The 25,400-nt window shown below is 51.9% G+C and overlaps 1 protein-coding gene across 1 annotated transcript; it reads right to left on the bottom strand.

Annotated features, from left to right (window-relative positions):
• Positions 1–176: 176 nt before the first annotated feature.
• Positions 177–24,675, bottom strand: YWHAZ (tyrosine 3-monooxygenase/tryptophan 5-monooxygenase activation protein zeta). The gene is made up of 6 exons (XM_068161143.1): positions 24,553–24,675; positions 21,843–22,146; positions 7,133–7,256; positions 5,499–5,662; positions 5,326–5,421; positions 177–2,225 (listed from the first exon to the last, which is right to left on the bottom strand). Exons 2-6 carry the CDS (start codon positions 22,134–22,136, stop codon positions 2,166–2,168), a joined length of 738 nt encoding a protein of 245 aa, XP_068017244.1. The 5' UTR covers positions 22,137–22,146; positions 24,553–24,675; the 3' UTR covers positions 177–2,165.
• Positions 24,676–25,400: the final 725 nt, after the last annotated feature.

The raw sequence follows: 25,400 nt of genomic DNA, 5'->3' as shown, positions 1-25,400 counted from the left end.
TGATGATCTTGAAGGTCTCTTCCAACCTGGTTTGGTTTATTCTATTTATTCTATTTGTTTATTATTCTATTTTCCACCTTAAAAGCCCTTCCCTGTGAAACCTGTGCCCAACACTGCCCTTCCTCCCAAGGCTTGGGTTGGGGAAAAGACAGAGGACAGGAAATCTACACCCAAGGTAGTTGAAAAGTCCATTCATAAAACTTTTATTCCACTTACATCAACTTAATACACATGTTCTGAACAGTTATGCTTGGATTGTTCATGAAAATCTCAATAGACATTAAACAAAGCTAGCCATCATCTCGAGTTATTTCCCTGTTAACTATTTTTACAGCACATGCATGTTAGGCAAGTATCAAAAAAAAGGAGAAAACAAAACCATAATAATCACAAAAGCAAAAAAACCAAAACCAAACCCAAACCAAACCAAAAAAAAAACCAAACCCAAAACCAAAACCCCCAACCTAACCAAAAAAAACAACCCCAAAAGAAGAAGTTAAATACATGGGATTTTGTTTTGCTGCTGTGCTGGATATACAGTGTCATGATGGAGACCAAGCAGCTGGGCTGTACTGCGTCGTGGACATTTGTTCTCGGGTTGCTTCAACCATTTAAATACAAAGAAAATGTGTAGCAAAAAAGAATGAAAGCAACAGCAGGAAACTTTACAAAGAATGGAATGTGAACCGTTTCTCTGTCCTCCCCCTAGAGAAAGCTGGCTGGGCTGTCGGGCTGCCTTAAGGAGGGCCTCAGCTGCAGCCGGAGGTGTCTGCTCCACACGCTGCCCGGGCCGGCTGGACATGCACCACCCACTGCGCCTCACCTGCGGCCCAGCTCAGACCCACACTGCTGACACCTCTGGCTGCAGCTGACCATCCCTCTCCCCAGGGCAGACCAACACACATCTGGGCTGTCAGGCTGCCTTAAGGAGGGCCTCAGCTGCAGCCGGAGGTGTCTGCTCCACACGCTGCCCGGGCCGGCTGGACATGCACCACCCACTGCGCCTCACCTGCGGCCCAGCTCAGACCCACACTGCTGACACCTCTGGCTGCAGCTGACCATCCCTCTCCCCAGGGCAGACCAACACACATCTGGGCTGTCAGGCTGCCTTAAGGAGGGCCTCAGCTGCAGCCAGAGGTGTCTGCTCCACACGCTGCCCGGGCCAGCTGGACATGCACCACCCACCACACCTCACCTGCAGCCCAGCTCGGCCCCACACCGCTGACACCTCTGGCTGCAGCTGACCATCCCTCTCCCCAGGGCAGACCAACACACATCTGGGCTGTCAGGCTGCCTTAAGGAGGGCCTCAGCTGCAGCCAGAGGTGTCTGCTCCACACGCTGCCCGGGCCAGCTGGACATGCACCACCCACCACACCTCACCTGCAGCCCAGCTCGGCCCCACACCGCTGACACCTCTGGCTGCAGCTGACCATCCCTCTCCCCAGGGCAGACCAACACACATCTGGGCTGTCAGGCTGCCTTAAGGAGGGCCTCAGCTGCAGCCAGAGGTGTCTGCTCCACACGCTGTCCGGGCCGGCTGGACGCACACCGCCCACTGCGCCTCACCTGCAGCCCAGCTCGGACCCGCACCACCGACACCTCTGGCTGCAGCTGACCATCCCTCTCCCCAGGGCAGACCAACACACATCTGGGCTGTCAGGCTGCCTTAAGAAGGGCCTCAGCTGCAGCCGGAGGTGTCCGCTCCACACGCTGCCCGGGCCGGCTGGATCCACACCACCCACCGCACCTCACCTGCAGCCCAGCTCAGCCCCGCGCCACTGACACCTCTGGCTGCAGCTGACCATCCCTCTCCCCAGGGCAGACCAAGGCACAAACAGCTGTCTTTGCCTGCCACAGAAAGCTGTTCTAACACTGGCCTTGTGGGAAGCCACCATGTACCAAGAGTACTATGCCAAACATGGAAAACGTGTATGAAAATGTCACACCCCGGCACGGCCACCTCGGCTGGAAACAGATCACCTCCCCCAACGGTAACTGGCTCTATTCCCTAATACCAAACAAAACCACATGGGAAATATAGAAATCCAAAGAGAAGTAACATAAACCTGTCAAATGGTAAACAAAAACTATTGGTGGGACAGCATGGATGACAGATGGGCTACTGTGTCAATTCAGAATGAGGCAGACGAAGTTGGAAGGCTGGTTAATTCTCCCCTCCCTCTCCTGCTTCGGCTTCATCTCCTTGGGTGTCCGATGTCCACAACTGTTCAGGGAAGCAAGCAGAGTGAAATATGCAAGAGATTAGCATTTCTGAGTAATTGCTAGAAAGAAAACCTGCTCCTTAATTAAGGAGTTTTTACGAGGTCCTACTCCCCCCATGGCAAACCCCAGGGCACCACGAGCACAAATCCATTCCTCAGCTTTTACAGCGTGGGAACCCAGTCCTGTGTGACCCAGTCCTGCTCTGCTTTTAATGAGGCAGTTCCTGAGCAGTCAAACCCAAAGCCTCATATCCACAGGGCTCACTCAAACACAAGCAGGCAAGACTCAGACCTACAGAGCAGAGACGTGAGACCCAAGAACTAGCAACGCTTGGTTGTACCTTCTCCGGGCAAGCTTCAGGCCCCTTTCTGAAGGCAGAGCTTCAGCAGAGGTCTTCCTGCAGTCTCAGCCTTAGAGTGAACACTCCCATTCCTGCAGAGCAGGCATTTCAACTGCTTGTTTGTTCAAAAAAACCTCTATTTCACTCAAATCTCTGTCCTGGGCTCTATGCTCTGCCCTTCTTCAGCAACCTCTGGAACGCAGAGCTTCCAAAACTGCCGGGCAAGGCAAGGAGGGAACGTGCAGCAGGCACCAAATCTTACCTCCAGCTCAACCAAACCATGCTAAGGAGCTATGTACCAAGACTGAGGACCAAGTTGACTAAGGAAACAAAGCATCAGCTCCAGAGCAACAGCCAGGACCAAGACACTGTTCTGTGAACTGAGTATTCTGCTAGGCTGGCTGCTTCCAGAGCACTCAGCAGCCCCCAGTGATTTGCAAGCTCTCCCTGGGAGCTGCAGCAGCATTAACTGCACCCTTCACGCTCTGCAGCACAAGGTGCTAAAGCTCAACAGCTAATTCTCTCTCTACCACTAAGTATACCACTTGAGGGGGTAAGGTAAGTTATACCACTAAGGTCTCAGAAGAAGGTTTGGCCCTTGCTGTTGTTTTAAACCCATCATCACCAGGAATATTTCATCCTTTCCAGGAGTCCAAGACAGGAGAGCAACCTGTGCCAGAGCAGCAGCCTGGTTCTTGCTCTCAGCATGATGCACCATACCTGCACTAAATGGCCAGAGGCATCGAGCAGCAAGTTCTCTGACCCGAGACAAGAGCACACTGGGCTGTCTGCAGCCCCTGCACCACCCTCTATAATGCCACATTAGCCTCCATGTCAATTCTCCTGAGGAACAGCCAGCAAGAACATACTTATCAGAGGCCTCCATCCCAACCCCCCACCTCTAGCATACCTGCAGGTAAGCAGATGGACACACACCTTTAGCCTGACTGCTACAGAAGGAAGGCTGAAAGCACTTTAATGAATCCACTGGGTGAAGAGAAAAACCCAACCCAAACACAAACCTTCAGGAGCAAGGGAGGCTTTAGGGAATGTAGTTAAGAGCACAGAATCACTTCCTAAGAGAGCAAAGAAGGAATCATCCAGCGATGGCAGGACAGCAGACATTGACTTGGTCTGTTGAGCAACCCTCCCAGCATCACCCTGGTGTCAGTCCCTGCTGAGAATGAACAGGCTCTTCTTTTGCCACCCCAGCCTCCACACAAAACAATCAACAGCTGAGCAAGGCTCTCCTGCAGGCCACTGGACAGTGCCTGCTGAATGCCTGCTGAATGCCTGCCCTCCCTGGCAGACTGCAGCAGACTTGCAGCAGAAGAGACCTTTTGTCACAACTATGAAACCCACTGCAGCCTGTGTCAGTCACACTGATCAGCAGCTGTGGAAAAGCACAGGATCAATGCCCTCAGCCAAGCACTGCATTCAGCCAAGAGCAGGGAATCCTGAGGCTGCACACAGCTTTCTCCCTCACAATGGGAAGTTCACATCAATTATCAGCCTGCTACCACAACTCACACACTGTGGTAGCTCAGGCCAACTTTTGCTCTTGTCTGGAACCATTTTGTTTCCAACTGCTGTGACAAGCTTTGCATTATTTTCACTGGGAAGCCAGCACTGAGAAGCCAGCTTCTATTCTCTGCTTCAACAGCACTCATTCAGAGCACTGCTCTTAAGCAATCTCACTCAAGGGGACAGCACAGACAGACATTGAGAGCAAAGCCAAGCCTGTATCTGTCTCCATTACAGAGGTTGAGAAATCTCTTCCATTTGTTTTGTAAGCAACAGCTGGAACAATCACAAGTAGGTTTTTCTGTTAAGTTGCCATTCCAGTGGAAAAGGTTCCAAGGGAGAGGCAAATAAAGTGCTAGAAACAAAAGCTGAAGCCATGGCAACTCAAATTTTGTGTGACTGTACAACTTCCACTTTTGGTGGAAGACATCCAGCTGTTTTCTAACTGTCTCTGAGCTCAGAGGAACAGCACATGGGCAAGGGGCTGCATTTGGTGGCAGGAGGTGCTTCTGAGGTCTCCTATTTGCTTGCAGCTCTTCCTGCCACACAGGCCAGGGTGGACACCACTAATGACACTGCTGCATGGCTGCTGCCATTTGCTGGCTCATTTGCTTTGGGTGCTCATCTTTGCCAGCTCTGAAGTTCAGAGCAGGTTAGAAAACCCCATGTGCAGGATGAAGATGTTGATTAGTCTGACAGAGCAGCACAGTCCTGACCCCTACCTTACACTGCAAAGGGTCCAAGGAAGAAAGCACTGAGAGTGTTGGGTTTCAGCTGCCACAGACACAGCCTGGCTGGCACTGATTCCAATTTCAGCTGCACCCCAGTGTAAGACAGAACACCCCACCAAAGCCAGACAACAGGACTTGCTAGCTCGGTTTGCAGTTTCCACTCAGGACCCATTCTACACACCCCAGGACACAGAGCAAGCTCCATGGAACTTGACAGAAGCCTGCAATAAGAGAATGTGCCTGCATTCCCAAATGCTGGTGAGCAAAGGGAAGAGCTCTGCTAGGCACAGTCCAAGCCACGTCACGTGGACATAAAACACCTGAAACACTTCTTCCATTTGCCACCTGTCAGAAAACGGCATTAGCAGGCAGGCCAATGCCCAGGCAGGAGAAGAAGGCACAGCTCAGGGACACGATGCACTGCACACTCCCCTGTGGGTAAGTGACAGCCAGCCCCACAGCTGGGCCCAGAGGACAGCCCTGCAGGGAGCTGCAGCCATACTCACTGTCAAGTTGTCTCGCAGTAGCTGCATTATTAGCGTGCTGTCTTTGTAGGACTCTTCGCTTAATGTATCAAGCTCAGCAATTGCTTCATCAAAAGCCTGGGGGGAGAGGAGCAAAGCAGAGTGTTGGCCACGTGCCCCAAGGGGATGCAGCCACCCCCAGAGCCCCCACTCACCGTTTTGGCAAGGGAGCAGGCTTTCTCCGGGGAGTTGAGGATCTCGTAGTAGAACACCGAGAAGTTCAGAGCCAGGCCTAATCTGATGGGGTGTGTTGGCTGCATCTCCTTTTTACTGATTTCAAAGGCTTCTTGATATGCTTGTTGTGATTGCTCCACTATCCCTTTAGGGGCAAAACAAACACACAAACCCCACCACAAGTAAGTGACTCCCACACTGCATTCAGACACGCACAGCGTGCTGGGCGCAAAGGCTGCGAACAGCTTTACCTAACGAGTCCCTGGTCTGTGAACTTCCAACTAAATCACACTTTGCAATCATTACCAAAAGAAGGAAGCTGTCACTGACCAGGTTTGAGTCTCTGCCTGCCAGCCTGTGCCCCTTGGATTTGCACCAGTTTTGCAGCACTGAAGGAACATGACCCCAGCACCTACCTGGGACGGTACAGAAGGCAAGCTCGAACCACCCCCAGGTGGGAAGGGAACAACTTCAAATGCCTCTGAACACTGTGGAGCTTTGCAGACCCACCTTTGAGTCACTGCTGACCTACCCACACAGGCACCCATGGATTACTACTGGAGTTACTTGGCAAAGACAAGAGGCACCCCTCAGCCCAAACTGAGACAGACAAATCTCAAGGCTTCCACCAGAGAGCCATTTCTGGTGCAGAGGTGGGCAACCTTTGTACCTCTGGGTTCTACTGGGTAGAAACTTTGAAGGGAGAAAAATTAACAAATAGGCTTATTGTTTTTTAGAGATCACCCTCTTTGCCATTCTCTTCCTTGGTCCAAGTGTACCCCTTCTAAACTCCTGGCTGAAGGAAAAGCAGCTCCATTGTGTGCAGCAGGACTGCAGAGCTCGGCAGTTTCCACTCTCGCTTCAACCAATGAGCAGACCATGCCTGCACGAGTCAGAGATCATGGCTCAACACAGCCCACAAGCTGCACTCTGTCCTTGACTGCAGGAGGGAAGAGACATGCTAGACACTGAGCACAAAGGGACCACTGTTCCTGCAGCCTCCAAGGCTGTTAACAGCATCTGAGAAGAAGGTGGGCAGAAAGTCACTCAGTGCAGATGCTAAAAGGGCTCCAGCCCTAACATTTCTGGATCAAACCAGAAATGCATCCAGCACGACCTCTGCAAAAGCAGCAGCCACATGTATTCAAAACCAGAAGACCATTGCTGGCTAAGGACCCAGCAATGCATCAGCACTGAAGTCTGAGCACAGCTGAACGCCTCAGGACGTCTGTGTGAGCCCTGTTTGTTCACCTTCACAGACTCAGAAACATCAAAGCATTGCCTTGTGCTCTTCTGCGTGGAAGAGGGAGGACACTCCCTGCACAGTCACTCAACAGTCTGTCCTCTCTGCCCTCACCACTGATCATGGCAGTGTTTCAGAAAAATCAGGCCCTCTAAGTGCCTAAGAGCTGCTGCCAGGGTTTGATGACTGAAATCTCTGCCCCACAGACAGCAGAGGTGAATGGAAGCTTCAGTAACTCATTTGAAAGCCAGTGGCCTCCCACGTCTCTTGATAAAACCTTTGCACCCAGCTCACTGGTGCTCAGCACAGGCTGCCCTGGCAGCACTCAGGCAGCAGCTGGCAGCACTCAGGCAGCAGCTGGCAGCCCCCTACCTTTCTTGTCGTCGCCAGCAGCCACCTCAGCCAGGTAGCGGTAGTAGTCTCCCTTCATTTTCAAATAGAACACTTTGCTCTCTGCTTGCGAAGCGTTGGGGATCAGGAACTTTTCCAACAGAGACTGCAAGAGAAACAAGGAACACAGTGTTTGGAACATGCAGACCCTCACAGAGTGCTGAGCCAAGAGCTCACCTAGATCCCAACCCCTGCAGGTCTTGCTGCTGCTCCTCGCACCCCCCGGGGCACAGCCAGCTAAGCGCCTGGGCTGGGGCACAGCTCTAGGTACTGCTGGACTGCTGCAGGCCAGGACTCAGCAGGGAGGAGGTGGCTGGGGTCATCTAGCAGAGTACAGGGCATACCCTGACACAAGTAAGGTAACCCAGAGGCTGGGCAGGGGTGAAAAATGCAAGTCTGCATCCCAGGAAGGCAACAGAATGATCTGAACTAAGTCAGAGACCACAGTGCCTCCCACACCCAGCCAGCACATCAGCCTGGTCAGCAGCTCCACTAACGGCAACACTCTGCACAACCAGCAAATCCAGCAAGGCAAACCTGGACTGCTGCATTTCAGACAGCTGATAGTCAGCTCTGCAGCACTGACAGTGACCCCCTGTTTGACTTTATGTGCTGCCCTAACTGCTCTTTCCTTCATCTTCCAAAGCCAAGGCATCTCTCTGGAGTCACTCCAAGCCCTCCCTGGGGGCTGCCAGTTTAAACCAGGTTTTTCTAGACTGTTCTAGCTGCTTATTAAATTAACACAGCAAGTTCCCAGCTGAGGCAGTCATGTAATTTAGCAAGATCTCTTATTATGATGAAAAAAAGGGGAAAGAGAATGAAAAGAAGTAAATCCCTGGCTCCAACACATTTAAGCCAAAGGCAGGCAGAGAGCTGTCAAACACCGCTGGCACCAGGCACTCACAGCCAGGCTGTGACAGGAAAGGCAGCTACTTAAAAGCCAGGAGGAGCAGAGAAGTGCTCTGCCAGCACTCACCACTGAATCTGCAGCTGTTACATACTTCTCTAAGGCTGTGCAGCAAACAATTTTTTCCTCACAGCTCTTGGGTGTCTTTTCCCATGCAGAGTAGGTGACTGCCCTCTCAGTTTGGCCTTCCTGTCTGTACCTCACATTTGCCATGACACCAGAGATGGACAACCAAATTCAGTTCCAGCCCACAGCACAACAGCTGCCCTCCAGGACTGTCCTCCAGGACTGTCCTCCAGTTAGCACTCTGCAGGTTAAGAGGGTATCCTACATGATGCACTCCTGGAGAGGCACCCCCTGAGCATGGTCAGCTGTAGCCACCCTACTGTGGCACCCAGGGTACCTGCTCTGCTGGCAGGCCAGCTGGCATGGTGTAATTCACAGGAAGGAGAATGAAGAAGTTTGTTTGGCTTGTTTTAATTAAAGCACTGCTAATGCACTGATCTAAATCATGAGCTTGGTGAAACCCTTGGAAATGAAGTGACCTGCTGTGGTGGATGGGGTCCAGAGCTGAGGTGACAAACCAAAGTCAGGGTTCAGCTGCACCTGACACCTGTTAGTGGCCTTCACTGGTTTCAGTATCATGTAAGGCCTGCATCCAAGCATCTTCACTATCAGGGCTTTTCAGGGCACAGCTTCCATGTTACAGCCACACAGGGAAATATCCAAAGCCTCTGCACATCCTTGCTCCCCCCTGAATGAGAGCAGAGATGCCCCTCTGGCGACAAAGGGAACACAGCACAGGCAGGGCAGAGGCAGAAGTGGTTTTGTGGAACCAGTCACACCTGCTGCTGAGCTGCCTCATGCCAAAGACACCTCTCTGGGGGGTGTACCACTGTGTGAGGAGAAGGGCTCAGGGGCACCTTCTGCCCCAGAGATGGGGAGAAGTGGAAGGCTTAAGGTACATGGGTCACACACTCCAGCTCTCTATCTCTCTCACCATTAGAGAGCTTCAAGACCCACAGCTATGATATTCTTCATGAGTGCCAAGAAGCTCTGGCTTCAATAACAACTGAAGGTTACCAGCTCCTGAGAATAAGGCTCCTCATTAGCTTTGCTCTGTAGGGCTGCAATTAAGTCAGGTGTGTCAGTCTGCACCTACTCTTCTGGCACCATGGGGAGTTGCCCTCCTTCTGTACCCTCCATTAATTGGTCAGACTAAAATATTGTGACTCTAGAAATAGAACTTCTTCATCATCCACAGATAAGGTTGGTTGATTAGAAAGTGCAGCTCTGCTCACTCCCACAGCAGCCCCAAAATGCCAGACTTAAACTTCAGTCAGGTCACAAGAGAGGCAAAGGTCTTTGCAAACGCCTAAGCGGATGGGTGAATTGCACAAGCAGGCAGAGAAGAGGGAAGATTACCAGTTGAGAAAGCCTTCCCTCATCAGAGAGATAGCAGGAGGGCAACAGCAGCTCAGATAGAGCATAAACCTTGTACTGGAAAAAGCTTTAAAGCCATGTCAAGTGCAGCAGAGTGATTAAAGCAGAAACCCCTTTGAACAGCTACTCATGAAGGGGTATGCAAAGAGGCTCCGACGCCGAGACTGCGCTGCTGGCTTGCTCAGATCTGATGAAAGACTCTGCTCCACAGAAACAACAGGCAGGGCTGGTAGGCCACACATCTTTGGGGAAATCATTTAAGCCAAAAGACTTTCAGAAACAGCAGCAATGAAATCTGGAAGCAGATTAACACTTAAAAGCTGGCATGTGAAACTGCTGGAAGGACAGCTCTCCCCTGCTATTTACCCCGGGCTGTACACGCCGCTTCTCCTCTTGCTACCAGCCTCTTTATTTCAGGAGGTGCTTTCTTTTACTGGCAGAAGCAAACACAAAACACTCCTTTCAAGCTAGCCTGAAGATTCAGAGCACACTGACATCCTAGAGTGGCTGGATTCTGCATGGTGGTAGCGGTGTGGCTTCAGAAAGGCACATAGATGAGACCAATAAAACCGGTGACCTTTCAGAGCTCAGTTACAGAGGATAACAAAATGCTGGACAACATGAAAGGCACAACCAGTCCAGTGCTCTGTTATCTGCTAGTACATCTGCTGTGGGGAATGCTGATGGGTTTTTGGTTTGGTTGGCCTTTTAAAGAGCTTTAACTGCAAGGCTTCCCTGGAGGATGTATTTTTTCCACAAGGAGGAAAATGTTGACATTTAAGCCCTAGTGCTCTGTCTGTCCAAAGCAGAAACAAGGACTGTTTCAACAGCACCACCAATATCCTCTCCCCTTTACCAGCTGGTATGACAGTGCTCACCAGCATGGAGCTGACCACCAAATGGACCACTGCAGGCCCACCAGCTAGCCCAGGAGTGGCCTGGTAAGCTGAGTTTGTTAGGTGACCTGCATCACACTGACAGAGTGAGTCCCCACAGCATGGGTGAGGGATGTAGCTAAGCCCCTCTGCTCCTCCACTGCTGCAGTGTGCAGTGACATGCACCAACTACAGCTCCAGGGGCAGTTCCATGACAGTGACCCTCCCAGTCAGCATCTGGTTGTAGCAGCTTTTGCAACAAACCCCAACTGCCCTGCCCCCCAAACCCCACAACTGCTCAGCTGCAACTGTCAGAGCCTAAGACCTGGCAGCTAGGATCTCAGTGCTGTGAAGCAAGCCACAGTACTGCAGTCCATGAGGCAGATGCAGCAGCACCTTGGAGCACTTTTCAGTCCCAACCTGTAACAGCTTGGGCAGCTGCTTCTAACACTTCTCCTAGCAAAGTCTTTCCATGAAGACTTGATGGAAAGTCATTACTTAAAGCAAAAAGAATGCATGCTCTTCAGTTTACCAGCAATGCTCACTCATGTGCTGGCCACTGAGAGACCAGGCTGCAATGCTTCCCCTCTGCAGTGTGACCAGCACTAGGTTAACAGCTTTCTGGTGCTCTGGACTGGAGGAGGCAGCACACTGAACTCAGCAGATGTCAGCTCTGCTCACACATACCACAGCTAAGAAATCTCACAGATTTGGTACAGTCCCCCACCCCCAGCAATTATGCACTGAAGAAGCCTTTGTCCCCAGAGAGGCTGCATGCACACCACCTCATGATCCTCCTGGCCAGCTGCAGGCCTGCCTCATTTCAAACCCTTCACTTTCCTCACTCTGGAGCAGGAGCTCCAGAGTGCTGGAGCAGGACACAGGTCAGCAGACAGCAGCACCAAGAACAATGTGTTCTGAGCCCATTCTGAGGAGTGGACTTGTTCTGAACCCTAGGAGGTCACAGTAAGGAGTGTGAAAGAAGCAACCAAACCCCCCACACCCAGCCCTCTGCTTCTTACTGCAAGCAGGCAGGCTTCAGTTAAAGACAGGAAGTCCATCAAGGCCTGAACACTCCTTTCCTGGTAGCTGAAGCTCAAAACTGTACTTCTAGAAGTACCTGTGAATAACTTTGGCAAATGACCTGTGTGGGCCAGAAGACTCTTCCCAAACTCCTCACAAAGGGCATTCAAAGCAGTGCCTCAGCCTAGCCTTGTGGCTTACATCCTGTGCACACTTCCCTTGGTCTCAGTGCACATTATTGCCTGAGACCTTTAGGCAATTATTAATGCACTCAGGGATTGCATCACCACCTCACTTTTCAATTCAAGACACTGCCCTCCTGACAAACAGGTCATAAGAATAAACCCCCCAGATTCTAGAACAGTACAGCTGGAAATGAGCAGGTAATATGTAGTTGAAGTACTGAGAAAAGACAACTTTAAGTACTAAAAATCAGTTATCAGTTATTGATGTACTGCTGAGTAAAGACCCTACCACCACTGGAGAAACACAGACACTGCTCTTGCACAAAAAGCCCAAGCTGCAGGATGGGGAAAGTCCACACCACCACACTGACAGACTTCAGCTGATCCAACTAGGATCAGTTTTACTCCAGGCTAACAAGGCAGGCCTTGTGTTGTCAGGCCATGTTGAAAGCCATCTGATGGAGTTAGGACATCACTTCTGGTTTGAAGAAACCACACAGGAGTGAGAGCTGAACTGGAATTCGTTTTTCACATGGCAGAGGGGTGAAGGTGGCATGGAAGAACTCTGTTCACTGCCTACAACACATGACAGGAATGGATCTTTCTCAAAGCTCTGCCTGAAAGTGCATTTTACTTGACACTTCACACTGACTGATCCTGGCCTGGTGTTGTCATGGTGTAAGCAGCATGCCACTTTCTTTCTCCAAGAGACTGTACTGGCTGACAGGACTCTCCTGTCCACCAACCCACCTGCAACACTGCCCAAGAGATGCTGTTTGAAAACACATAAAGCAGAAGTGTGCTTCTGTTAGCCTGCATCAGTGCTGACCTAGGTGTGCTTGCTCTAATGCAGGGAGCATCAACAGGCTTCTCATCCACGTCCCACAGGCTTCTGAACCCTTACATCCACATAACCCTAGCACCCACAGCACACTTCTGAGAAGAAGCTGGGCATGCTTGGTTACCTGCACACCAGAAAGCACAACTTGGGTCTTAAAAATACTTCCCAGCTCAACTTTCACCAAGTTCAGCTTATTAAAGCCTGCTCACTTCCTTTAGAAGACTACCAGGCAGCTTCAGGCTGCTTGAAGAGTTTCAGCACCACTTCCACACAGGAATGCACTTTCAGACAGGCCCAGCAGCCATTTCCTTTGCTCTCCAGAGGTGAGCAGGGGAGGAGGGAAAGGGGAAAAAAAACAAAGAAAGATGTGGTGGCTACTAAAAGAGGGACAGCCAGCTGAAGCACTGTGTCTGTTCCATCTCCAGATTCTGCTGTCTGGATGCACCAGGATACACCTTACCCCCTGCAGCTCAGTGCCAAGCTCCCCTTGTGCTCCAGCCTTCCTAGGCCAACAACCCTTCGTGTCAGGAGACTCCTTACAAGGTTGACTCCTCCTGCATAGCTGCAGAGGAGTCCTCCAAGGTATGACAGCTGTGAAGGCCCAGAGTGCTTGGGGAGGGCCCCTGGGAATGCTGATGCAGTACACCCTTGGTGGGAAGAGCTCCAGGTAGCTGCTCTCCAGTGGAACCCATCAAGCAAGCAGCAGTCCCTGCAGCAGATCTTTAAGCTATTCATTTACAGACTGCTATTTTGATGACAAAGATATGAAAGCAGGCCACCTGTGTGGGCCATGCTGGGGACACCTCTGGGTGCCAGGGGAAGCCAGGGAGTGATTTTCCATGTGTGTGCTCTCTGCTGCAGCAGGGAGCAGGGAGGCTGCTGGGGCTGTAAACCAACACGTGCCACGAGCTGCACTGCACAGCCTGGCACACACCTGCCAAGGGGTCAACCAAAGCCTTTGGGAGCAGCAGGAATTCTCTACACACACCTGTCTGAAGCACTGCAGCAAAGTGACAGAGATGTATTTTTAAGGAGGGTATTTTTAGCCAATCCCTTCCCAAAGACAGGCTCAGTATGCTGCTTCCCATTACTGTTCTACCCAGAGCTCAGAATCAGGGCTCTGCAACTGCTGCCTCATGAGTGACCTCTAGTCCTCTTGGGGGACAACCTGCTGGCAGCCTTCTATTCCACTCCAAAGCAAAGCCTCTTGTGTAGAGTTAGAGATTTCCATCTCCTCATGTGCTCCCTAGAAGAGGAACACAACCCCCCCCACAGCACCTGTGAAATACTGGGGGCTGCTGTGGCACTGAAGATCTCTCTGGTACAACATCTGCTGAAGGACACCAGCCTGTTCTCAGCACCAGTTATTCTTTCTCCCCATCAAACTGGCTGTTGACACAGCAGCAGAGGTTTGAAACAGGTGAGAAGGGAAAGCTGGCTGGAAAAGAGGAGGTGAGAACAATGAGCCTCAGCAGGAGAGGAATTCAGCATCTGGGACAAGGGACCTGCAAGGGGGAAGGAGGCATTGGACTGGAGTTCATGCAAGAGTGGCAGATATGACACACATAGTGACACCTGGGCTGGGTAAGAGCAGGAAAAAGGCACCAGTGACCAGCAGCTTTGCTGTGATCACCCAGGTGAAGATGTGGAAAGGGAGACATGCAGGAAACCAGAAATACAAGGGTAACTAAAGAAGCCCCACACCAACCAACTTAAGGATTACTGGAGAAAAGGAAATCCAATCCTGCCTAGCAGAAAGAATGGCCAGGAATCCTAGCTTATCCAAAAGAAAAAGAGCAAACCAGTCTAAATGTGCTTCTCTGGAGAAGAGAACTAGAGCAGGCACACACATGGGCAGGGGGAGGAAAGCATGGAAGTAGGACAGCCTGGAAAACCACCCTGGTGCTGACACACACCGCGGGGGACAGGACTGACAGGAGTAGGTGTGGGGGCTGTTAACACCTACAGGGCACTTCCAGGGAAGAGAGGACATGGATGGGCAGACACCAGCAGCCTGCAGAGAAGGAGAAGGATGGGAACTGAGGCAGTGATGAAGAGCCAAGACACAACAGAAAAAGACTGGCAAGTACTTAATTGGTTGAGGCATTGCTGTAGATGTTGATACACAAAGCAGCCTTCACTGAGGATCAAAGCACTATGAAGCTTCTATCTGCTAGTTGGCATTTTTTAATCACCTCATTCATTTTTCCCCCTTCAATACTGGGGACTTGTAACAAAACAGAAGGATGCCAGATGCAGTAACCATTCCTTGAAGAAACAGAACATCTTCTGAGAAACTTGAGGTAATGAGAAATTGAGACCAACTGAGTGGCAAGGCAATTTCTGCTGGACAGGAAGGTCTAGGGCATGGCTGTGGTGGTTGTGCTGTGGATCACACCACCTTCTAGCTGCCTCAAGCCTGCAGTCTTGGCCTGTGAGGAAAGACCACTAAGAACTCCCATGAACATGATGCAGCATTTTCCATCCTTTACAAGAAAGAAGTAGGAATCATTTCTCTTCAGCAGCTTGCACTCTTGGGCAGATCTGAAGCCTGCTGGCACAGGCTGTGTATGCTAGGAGCTCATTGGAGTGTACAATGTTAATGAAAGCCTTTTCTTGGCCATTTCAGTGCTGTGAGCCTGCTCTGCAGCAGGACAATCTGATCACTTTAGAGAGCAGATTCCCACTGTTCAGCATTTTCTTCACTGCATAACCACAAAGGGTAACAATAGCCATAAAAAACAACTTACAACTGCTCCCTACTTCATTTGAGCTGCCTTAAATCTGACACACACACACACACACACAAAAGAGCTTCCTGTTTCCCAGGGCAGCAGCAGGGCTGTTACCTCTCACTGGAAGAGGTGTTGCCAACCTTGGGGCAGAGCTCAAGAGCGGTGTGCAGCTACACAAAAGCTGACAGTCAGTAGGAAAGAAGTTTAAGAAATGACCAATCTTAATACTCTTCAGTCAGCCTTCACAGCATCTCTCTCAAGCTGGTCATCAGCCACTCAGCTTCAGAGCTAGGAGCTGTTCTCTGCCTACAGCAAAGATCAAGCAAAGCATTTTGAGAAGCTGTTTTGGAGACATGTACAGAATCAAGTTCAGGGTAACAGGAGAGAAGTTCTGAGGGAAGAGCAGAGCTGCTGTGCCATCTGTTTACACAGCTCTACAGAGATAATGCAGCAGCTCTGGGCATAGTCTGCAGTTTGCATTTCTACCACTCACAGCTTGCACAGGCTGAGTAAAAGCTGCTGCCTCGGTAATGCAGCGTTCTGCTCGGAGCCTTCTGAGTAACCAGCCAGTGAAACACACTTAGCTTCCCACAATGACAACCACATCCAACAAAGGTCTTGCTTCAGCAGCACTGGAGAAGGAGGAGAGCAGCTCTCCTGGGTGACTGATGGACTCATTTCACTACTGCCTATGGGTAATGAGAGTGCAAAGTGCTTGCAGACTGTCCAACATCACAAGGTGTCACTTGGGTGCTTTGGAACAGTGTAAGAACCACACACTTGGTTTTTTTTCCCCAAAATCAAAGCCAATTATCAAACATCAATGCCAAGGGAGAGTAACACAGCAGACTGCTGGTTACAGCACAGACCTGTTGTGCTTCAAATGCCAGCAGGTACAGAGAGGGGCATGTGTACATACTGTGTGTGCAGAACTGATGCAAGCAGCACAGCCAACTGCATGCTTGCATCCCTGCACAGCACCTGAGCTGCTTTTATGATAAATGGGTGCATTAAACACACCTATCAGCATCAGGGATACACTTCTTGCTAAGATCAGTAAGCACCAGCTCACCTCTGTTCATGCGGCACAGCCACCAGCAAGCTGCTTTCATCTGCTGCCATCTAAAATCCTTTCAGACATAAGCTGGAGCTTCATGCATTTACAAACCATCACATGAATGGCATGGAACAAATGAAAACCAGCACACATCACCTCATACTGGAAGTGACTGGTGCAGTTTGAAGCCTCCAAAACTCAACAGTTTAATTTGCTTGAAACCCCTGCAGCCTGGTTGCTGTTGTTTAGGCAGTGCTTTCACTGCAGAAAAAGAGAAAACCACCACAACCCCCCCACCCCCCAGAGAACTAAAAACCCAACAGCCAGGAAAAAAAGCCCAAACCCAACATAAAACCAACCCTGAAGGGGGTAGCTACACCCAGGGAAGTGATTAAAGGATTAACAAAGTGAAATCATGAGGCTGATGCAGACTGTCACCAGCCTCCTACCTTCAATATATGTGAGCAATTTTACCAGCCAAACCTTCCCTGAAAAAGCTGGGCTTGGGAGAGTTAATCAAAAGCTTCAATTAAGCCACCCTGGGCAGTTAGTATACCCTGGTCACACTGTGCTCTACGAATGCTGCTAGCACAGTGCCAATTACCATCTTGTAATACAGACTTTAACAACCAGAGATGGCATCTCGAGCTCTGTGTCCAGGCTTGGGCTTCCCTTTGCATGCTGTACAGAGCAGGGCTGAGAGAGCTGGGGTTCTTCAGCCTGCAGAAGGGAAATCCAGCAGATCTTACTGCTGTGCACCGAGAGAAGATGGAGCCAGGCTCTTCCTGGAGCTCTGAAGGGAACTGAATGGAAGCAGCAGCAAAGTTGGAACAAGAGAAGTTCTGATTACATACAGAGATTTAGTTTTTGAAAAACCAATTGTATTTTAACCATAAGTATGACCAAATATGACAAGTGGCCCAGAGAGGTGGTGGCATCTCCATCCTTGAGTATACTCAAGATCTGGCTGACAAGGCCTTGAGCGATGTGAACTAACCGGATCTGTTCTGAGCAGAGCTGAACTGAGCAACCTCCCTTCCAGCTTCAACTATTCAAAACAAGGATTTGGGGCACTTAACTCCTAGATTTCAACAAAGGCACCATCCCCCTTCTGTGATGACATTCTGCAAATAGAAACTTCTCCAAACACCTCCCCCTCTTCCCCGAAAGCACTGACTCAAGGACACAGATCTCAACCACGGCAACAAAGCGCAGGCAAAAACACAAAAATGTAGCGAGCCTGAAGGAGTCACAGAGCTAAAAGGCAGCAATTTTCAGTCAGAACATTGCATTTTTTGTTAGCATCAGATGTTTCAGAGCATAGAAGGCTGTATGAGTCACTCAAGCTCATAAGCTTGTTAGTACTCTGTAGGTCAGCTGTGGCCCCTGACCGTCGTGAGGACACACTGAACACACAAGCTTGACTTTAGAAGCCACCTCACACAAAGGCATGTCAGAAAACACATGGCTTCCTTTAGGAGAGGACTCCATTTCCCCATTCTGGCCTTAAGAGTTGCTGCAGAGAGAGGTTTTACAGATGCTCACATGGTAACCTATTAGGTGTTTGCAGGCAACTGGGAAATTGTCCCCCAGTCAGTGGAGTATGCCGGCAGCAGGCATTAATGCTGTGGCATGCTCCTTAAGAGCCATTTAGATGCACTCTGAACGGAATTATTCCCTTCCCCCAGTGGACTGCAGCCTCATGACAGGTTAATAAACCTTCTCCTACTTGCCCTACAACCAACATCCATAGGAAAGTCTTGCAAGCCCCAAGTCATGCAGGTGAGATCCGACTCAACCTCTCAGGATGATTAGCTCTGCTGAGAAGAGAGCAGTGGTGGGTGACAAGCGCAGAGCAGCGCCGCAGGAGCAGGGCTCCACGCTCCTGGCCATCCAGTTAGGCAGCAGCAGCGCAGGGAGGAGAGCAAACAGCCTCACTGGAAGGGTCCTGAACACCATCAGCCGTGGCAAGGGTGACTGGGGGGGAACTTAGGGAGGAAGAGACATCACCCCAAAACCTGGACACAAGGGAGGAACGTGGGAACTGACACATATGGATCCCTTCAGCCTAGGGCAGAGCGTAGCTGCCTACAATCACACTTACACTGAGGTTAAACACTTGTGGTTTAAACTATTAGTTTACACTCAGATCATGTCAGAGGCTGTCTGAAAGCCACTTGTAGTTCAGAGCTCCTGAGAACACCTAACATGCAAGCAGCCCCAGAGCTTAGCTCTTCAGAAACCTCTCCACACGTTCTCCTTCGTACTTCAGAATCCTCACTAGCTGAAAAATTCATCGCACTACAGATGCCATTCAAACCACTGCAGTTACAGCTCTGCTCTCCATTACCTGCAAAAGGCATTTTGAAGAGAATCCACACCTGTTAGATCAAAAGTAAGTTTTATTATGGAAATGACAAACAGAAGATCACTGCACTGCTATTTCAGACAGACTCTCCCTTTCACTACAGAGAGGGAAACAGGATGTGAAGCACACACTTACCTAACATGAGGAAAAGTACTTAACAAAAAGTACTCCATTTCCTCCACCATCACCAGATTTCTGAGGCTGGAAATTCTCTGTAACACTGAAGTCCATGTAAGAAGCTGGAGCAGGGCAATGTACTTCCCTACACACACAGACACTACACTGCTCTTTAGAAATCTGGAAATCCAGTCTTGATTGCCACAGCACAAGGAGCCTGGACTACAAACAAGGGTCACAACTATCTGCAGCTTACCAGCACCAGCAGACCAACTCCAGAGCAGAGTCAGTTACACTCCGTCTGAACACACTGCAGTGTGTATCTGACAGAGTCAGTGCTGGACCAAGAGGTTTTAGGTGCCTCTTGCAGGAAACAAAGGCAGTTTCAGCTGTTTGTAGAGCTACTCCACAGCATGGTCTAGTGAGGGAAGATTTAGGAAGTGGCAAGGATGTATAGGCTGGCTTTTTACACTGCCAGGTCCTTGTAAAAGAGAAAAATAAAGGTTGGACCTGACCCTGAGGTGAGTTCTGATCACTGAGTCTAACAGTTAGGAAGCAAGTAAACAATTGCAGCAGTAATTGCTCTTCTTCCCTTCATGCTGGTGGAAGGGCTGGGAACAGAACCCAGCACAGCTCAGTATACTCTGTGTCTGCTGGAGAGGAGAAGCTGCGTCTTCCAACCCACGAGTAATCTGACTTCAGCGAGTGAGGGAGGAGAGCAAGAAGCTGCAGAGGCTTAGCCAGCTTGGGCTACACTCTGCTAGTCACAAACACCTCCTCTGAACTGCTTTCCTCCCTTCACCACTGAAGTTAGGACACTAGTCACTTCCACACTCAGCTGTGGTGTAACACCCCAGGGTATTAAATGTTACTTAAGAGCCTAGCAGGCAACTGAAGACACAACAGCAGCTCAACCAGATTCCCACTCTCAATACAACATACAGAAGTTTCTGAGCTGCTTTTGACCTGTAATTGACAAGGCTGCTGGCTGGAAGCTTTGGAAGTTTGTTAACACTTCAGGTCTTCCTAATGGCATACTTCACACCAATCAAGATTTGGAAAGCCTTGCTTCTCACCTCTGTGAACAGTTACAGCCTAGATTATGCTGTAGGGAAAAAAAAAGAATCTTCTGAAAGCCAACGGAGAACAAACAAGAGAGCCCTGGGTCTGTGTGTGCACGAATCACCCTGCAGCCTCCTGTTCATAACACAGAAATGATCAATAAATCTTTCCTCTGGGGGAAGCAAAGTGGATGTCAAATAAAGCAACATGGTCACTCATGTTTCTAGGTGAGTAAAGAATGTATGTGAACAGGACATTCCAGTGGAGGAAACAGAGTCAGAAGCCTAACCCTTCGATACCATTAGCCATGTCAAAGGTAGCACATGCCACTTGGAAGAGGTTTTAAATCCTATCCTTTGAATTATAGAAGTGCTTAGTTTTTCTTTGGAAACCCTAGCCTAAAAGAGAAGAAGAAAAAGGAAAGGTTTATTACTGCTAATCACTGCCTGTGGCATTACTGCCCAGAAGAAAACATTTTTTCCTTGATCTATTAAGAACAACTGGACTGGAAACACTAAAGATCTGTAGTAGTAATATGCCAAAGAACAGTAATTTCTTTGGGTGAAGTAGGAACCTCTCAGGAAATGCAAGGAGAAATTCAAGCCTGGTTTGAGATGCAGGAGATGTAAGGAGGTTCCCCACCTGTGTTCCATTATCTGGTCTCCACTATCAGACTGCAACTGCAAACACTAAGTTCTTCTAAGAGCAGGTTTCTGAGCCCTGAGCTGAAAGGATTTCTTCAGCCCAAAGAGAGTTTACTACGGAAGGTCAGATCACTCAGAACGTTAAAGCACTCACTCCTGAGTAATGAATCAATTTTAGAAAGAGATTCATTAAAAAAGAAGGAATCCATTTTCAAAAGGGATAACAAGAAATTAGAACACCAGATCTGCACCCTTGTTTTCCTGCCTTAAAGAGATCAGCCACCACTTAACAGCCCAAGAACTAGCAATGGGAGTTCTTCCCTATGTGCCAGTCTGGCATTTCCATTTTGGTGGTGGAAGCTTGCAGCTAAGCTGCCCTCAGAGGAGGCAGCCGAAGACATGAAGCTGGGTATGTTACAATACCCGTGGAAGCCAGCCCAGGCTGGAAGTGCAGACTCAGTCACACACCCTTGGGGAACCAGTCTTCTAGAAGCCATCACCACCCATGCTGTTTAGTGATCCTACACAGCAAGCACAATTTATGCTACTCACTGCTCTTAATTTTCATTTGGCATCAGACCCTTGAGCACATGCTTAGCTGTTTAACACTTCACTCCTATCATGTCACTATCCCCTCCAGGTACAGGATCCCTCAGCACACACCGGGTGGCCACAGTCAGTGGAGATTGCTGCCGCTGACAGCCACAGAGCCACCTGGGAGGCGGCTGCAGGACCGGCCATCGCTAACCCAGCGCTCGCTGAAGCAGCAGGCACAGGCAGCTGAACCAACCCCCTGCCAATCTGGAGCAGGCCTTCGGAAGAGGCTCGGGTTTCACGAAGCAGGCTCTTTGCTGGCTACAGGGGTAGCTACAAGCCACAGAAAGTTACTAACTTGAACACGCCTTTGGCCTTCATTTGGCTGCTAAAAATTGTAAGTTTCAGAAGGTATCACAGCATTTCTACTGCCTCTGCCTGCGGGCAATTTTCTGCATGGCTGAGTCATAACCAACATTACATCATCCCACCCAGGGAGGGGCACGGTTTCCGTAGAGTAAGAACTACCTCTACAACTAGAGCAGCATACTCAAGTGGCAGAAATCAAAGTGATCTAGGACACAGATACTGCACCAAGGGGGCAGGTCAGAGGAGAAACTCCCCAAGCAAACTCAAAGAAAGGGGTGGATGTTTCATAGCTGTTGCTTTGCACACGGGAAGGTCTCAACACACCTCACATTCACTAGTGTAACTGTGGTGATCTGTGTGTGAATGAGCAGTGCTGGAGGGAAAGAGAAGGCAGAGCTTTTTAAACCTTGGCTTTCAGAAACAGCACAGCAGACCACAGCTTACAGCCAGCCTAGAAGCAGTCCCAGAGGGCCCAGCACCATTTACCCTACCAGCCTAAGCAAAAATGCACCCCAGTTTCATTCTTTCTCACCAGCACATCATTGCAGATGTCTCTTAGCTCAGTCTCAATTTTCTCTCTGTATTCTCGAGCCATCTGCTGCTTTTTCTCAGCGCCTTCCGTCTTTTGTTCGATACTTGAGACGACTCTCCAAGATGACCTACGGGCTCCTACAACATTTTTATAGGCAACAGAGAGAAGATTCCTCTCTTCGTTGGACAACTCAGCTCCTTGCTCAGTCACAGACTTCATGCAACTTGCCATGTCATCATATCTTTCAGCCTGCTCAGCCAGTTTGGCCTTCTGCACCAGCTCATTTTTATCCATGCTGATATTTCTGAAGAGGGGAAAAAACAGTGAGGCGTTATTCAATGAGCAAGGACAAAGCTGATTTAACTTCACATGCAGGGCAACCGTCCTCTAAGGAGCTTGGAGCTGTAAGAGGTGCAACTGAGATCCAGATGAGAAGGCATACAAGCACTCAGTGCTCAAACACAGGGATACCTGGATTAAAGAGTTAGGCACTCCTGGAAGGAAACATAACTATTAAGAGCAGGTTTTTAATAAATGCAAACAGAAGCATCCCAAGGTGAACTTCAATCAGACCATTCCCACTTTACACACATAACCCACCCTAGTTCTTTGCCCTCACTCTGAGACCAGATTTAAGCTGCAGCATTGACTGCACGCAACGATCAGTGTGACAAAACAGATAAAATACCCAGTACTGAGTTTTTCACAGGAGCAGATAAAGCCCAGTTCAACAGCACCAGAATCACACAGTTACGTGCAAAGAGCTGGCACAGGGATCTCCAAATGGAATTCCAGGTCAGAATGCACAGAATGTGAGCATTCCATGGGGCACAGCCCCCAGCAATGGTAACTTCCTCTCCCAAAATGGGACACTGGAGAAGCCCTGAGCCAGGTAGTGCTGCTCAGCCTGAGAGGCTACGCCTCCAGGCACAAAAGGATATTTTATTGCTTAAGAATACTACTCCAGTATGTGTGACCTGGCTGAGATGCTTCATAATCAGCAGCACTGCAACAATAAAAACCAAGCTCTGAGGAGCAGAGCTATCAGTTCGAGGCAGCTTTTGTACATCAGGAAGGGCTACTCCTCCCCTAGCCCTCATCCTTTTATGTATGCTGACAATCATTTTGAGGCCCTGGCAATGTGCTTTGGCATACAGCACCCTTTACATTTTTGATTGGATTATGAAAGCAGGTTTTGGTGACACATGCTTTATGTATCTCTCTATGTTCCACACATGACAATCCAGAACCTTCATTTTTAACCTTTGCGTTATTTTACACGACGCTGCAACCAACAATAGCAGCACCCTCTTCCACTTGGGAAGAAATTAAAGCACGTTTTTGACACTTCAGGCACCTGAAAGGGAAAGTTTTCATAGCTCCCACCCCAACATCGGGGCACAAGCCCAGCAGCCGTTCCCCAGCGTTTGCAAGCGGGCGTGGAAAACTTGACCGCAGTGTGAACGGCGAGGTTAAGGAGCCATTTTAAGGCAAGGTTTTGGCTACGGCTATTTATCACCCGGCGCGATCAGGACAAGCGCGGTGGCTACAACATGGCCAATCCACCGGGCCACCCGCAGGCTGCTACGGCAGCATCATTCCCGGGCGGCCAGGCCGCTCATGGGTCCCGGCGGCCGAGCCGGCCCGCAGGCGCGGCGAGGGCTGGGCGCTGCCCGCGGCTGCCTCGCAGGCGAGGTGACAGCAGAAAATGGAGCGGCCCGGGGGAGGAGCGGGTGGCGCGGCCCCCCAGGGCGAGGCGGCGTGCTCCGGGCCAGCCCTCCCCGCGCCCTGCCCGCCGCATCCGCCCGCCACGGGGACACTCCGCGCCTCGCCGGCCGCCTTTGTCATGGCGGATCGGCGCCGGAGCCCAGCCCACTTCAGCGCGCGTTAATCCCGCTCACCTCCGCCCAGCGCCGGGAGCGGCGGCGGGGGAGGATGCTGCGTCCCCGCCCCGGCAGCGGTCGGACGAGGGGAAGCCCGTGGGGCCGGCCCCAGGGGACGGGTGGAAGAGGAGGCGGCGAATCAGGAACACCTCTCCTGTCCCAGGGGAGCCGCCACTACCGCCCGGACCCCTCGGCTGGGGCTGGACGGAGGGAGGATGGGTGGAGGCGGAGGGAGGGGGCTGGGCGGGCGGAGGGGGCTGGGCGGAGGGAAGAGAAGCGAGCCCGACCGAGGGGCGGCCGCTGCGGCTCTTCCGCGCCCGGGCAGCGCTCCCGGCGGGAGACCACACCCAGCGGCACCCGCCCGCGCCCTGCGCGCCAGCCCCCCGCCTCCGCCCGCCGGAGGCGGCGCTCCCCCTCCCCACGCACCCACGGGCGCGGGGTCGCGCCCACCCACCCGCCGCGCCGCGAGCGGGGCCCTCACCTGCCGCCCCCGCCCCGCCGCCCCCGGCGCCGCTTCCCCTCCCCCTCTCATCTCGCCGGCGGGGAGGCGCAGCCCTGGCCTCACCTGCGCGGTCCCCGCCGCCCTCCGCAGCGGCCCCCGCGGAGCGAGCTGCTCCCTTCACCGCCCCGCTCCCTCCCCACGAAGCCTCCCTGCTGCGGCTGGCGAGGCCGAAGGCGGAGGGGGGTGGGGTTGGGAGCGCTCAGCGCTGCCCGCCGGCCGCCTCGCACGGGCCCCCCCACGCCAATCCCCGGGGGACGAAAGAGCAAGGGGGTAAAAGGGCCCGGCGCGGGGCCCAGAGGCGGGGCGGCGCGGCAGGCCCCGTTACCTGTGCGCGGCGGGAGCGCGGCGGCGGCTGTCTCGGGGCGGGCGGCCGGCGCGGACTGTGCCTGTCTCGCGGCTCGCTGCGCTGCAGCCTCTCTCCCAGCTCCACACACGGCGTCTCCGCCAATCACCGCGCCGCAACGCACGGGCAGCGCACCGCCCGTGACGTCAAGCGGGGCCATGGCAACCGCGAAGGCGCGAGCACGAGCCCGCCCGCCCCGGCGCGCCACAGGGCGGAGGCCTCGCCAACAGCCGCGAGCGCCGGCGGCGCGCGGCCCGGCGGGCCACGCCCGGAACCTGCGGCCCCACCCGCGGGCGCGCGCCTCTCCGCCTGTCCTCCGCCGCCGCGGAGCGGAGTTGGGCATAGCCGCGCTGCGGGGCTGCCGCAGGGCCGGGCCCGGCGTGGGGCCGCGTCCAGACCCTTCAGCCCTGGCCTCTGACACTCCGCCAGTCGCCTCGCGCGGCCCGGCACGGCCGTCTCTGGCCGCCGCCCGGCGGGGAGCTCCCTTAACCCTGCTCTGCCTTCGCCATCGGTCGCCTGAGGAGACCGGCGGTAGCGGAGCTGTCCTCAGGCCTGCGACACAGGACCCGCGGGGACACGGGAGGGCGGCACCGCCTCATGCGGCCCTGGTTGTGTGCGGGTGTCAGCCCTCCTCTGCCCCTCCGTTTACCACACGCCCCGGGTGACCTCTCCTGGCATTGCCTTCCCGCCAGGCTGAGTCTTTCCGGTTAACCCTCTCCGTCTCTGGTTAACCCGTCCGGCACCCTGCCCCTTGCTGCAGCCTGACGTGCCTGGGACGGAGGCCGGGTTGGGGGGCGAGCTCCGCGGTACCGGCAGGACAGGGACTGTCC

Source organism: Melanerpes formicivorus, unplaced genomic scaffold, assembly GCF_026170545.1.
Source record: "Melanerpes formicivorus ecotype bairdi unplaced genomic scaffold, bMelFor1.0.p_v2 SCAF_56, whole genome shotgun sequence".
NCBI classification, from domain to species: domain Eukaryota; kingdom Metazoa; phylum Chordata; class Aves; order Piciformes; family Picidae; genus Melanerpes; species Melanerpes formicivorus.
The sequence above is the reverse complement of the archived record's forward strand: the minus strand, read 5'-3'. Positions and strand labels throughout refer to the sequence as shown.

Excerpts from the sequence above, each read along its gene's own strand:
- YWHAZ (XM_068161143.1), bottom strand. The coding sequence starts at position 22,136 with ATGGATAAAAATGAGCTGGTGCAGAAGGCCAAACTGGCTGAGCAGGCT. Across the intron at positions 5,663-7,132 it reads TGCTGGCGACGACAAGAAAG|GGATAGTGGAGCAATCACAA; the intron begins GTAGGGGGCTGC and ends TTGCCCCTAAAG. Across the intron at positions 2,226-5,325 it reads TACTGCGAGACAACTTGACA|TTGTGGACATCGGACACCCA; the intron begins GTGAGTATGGCT and ends TTCCCTGAACAG.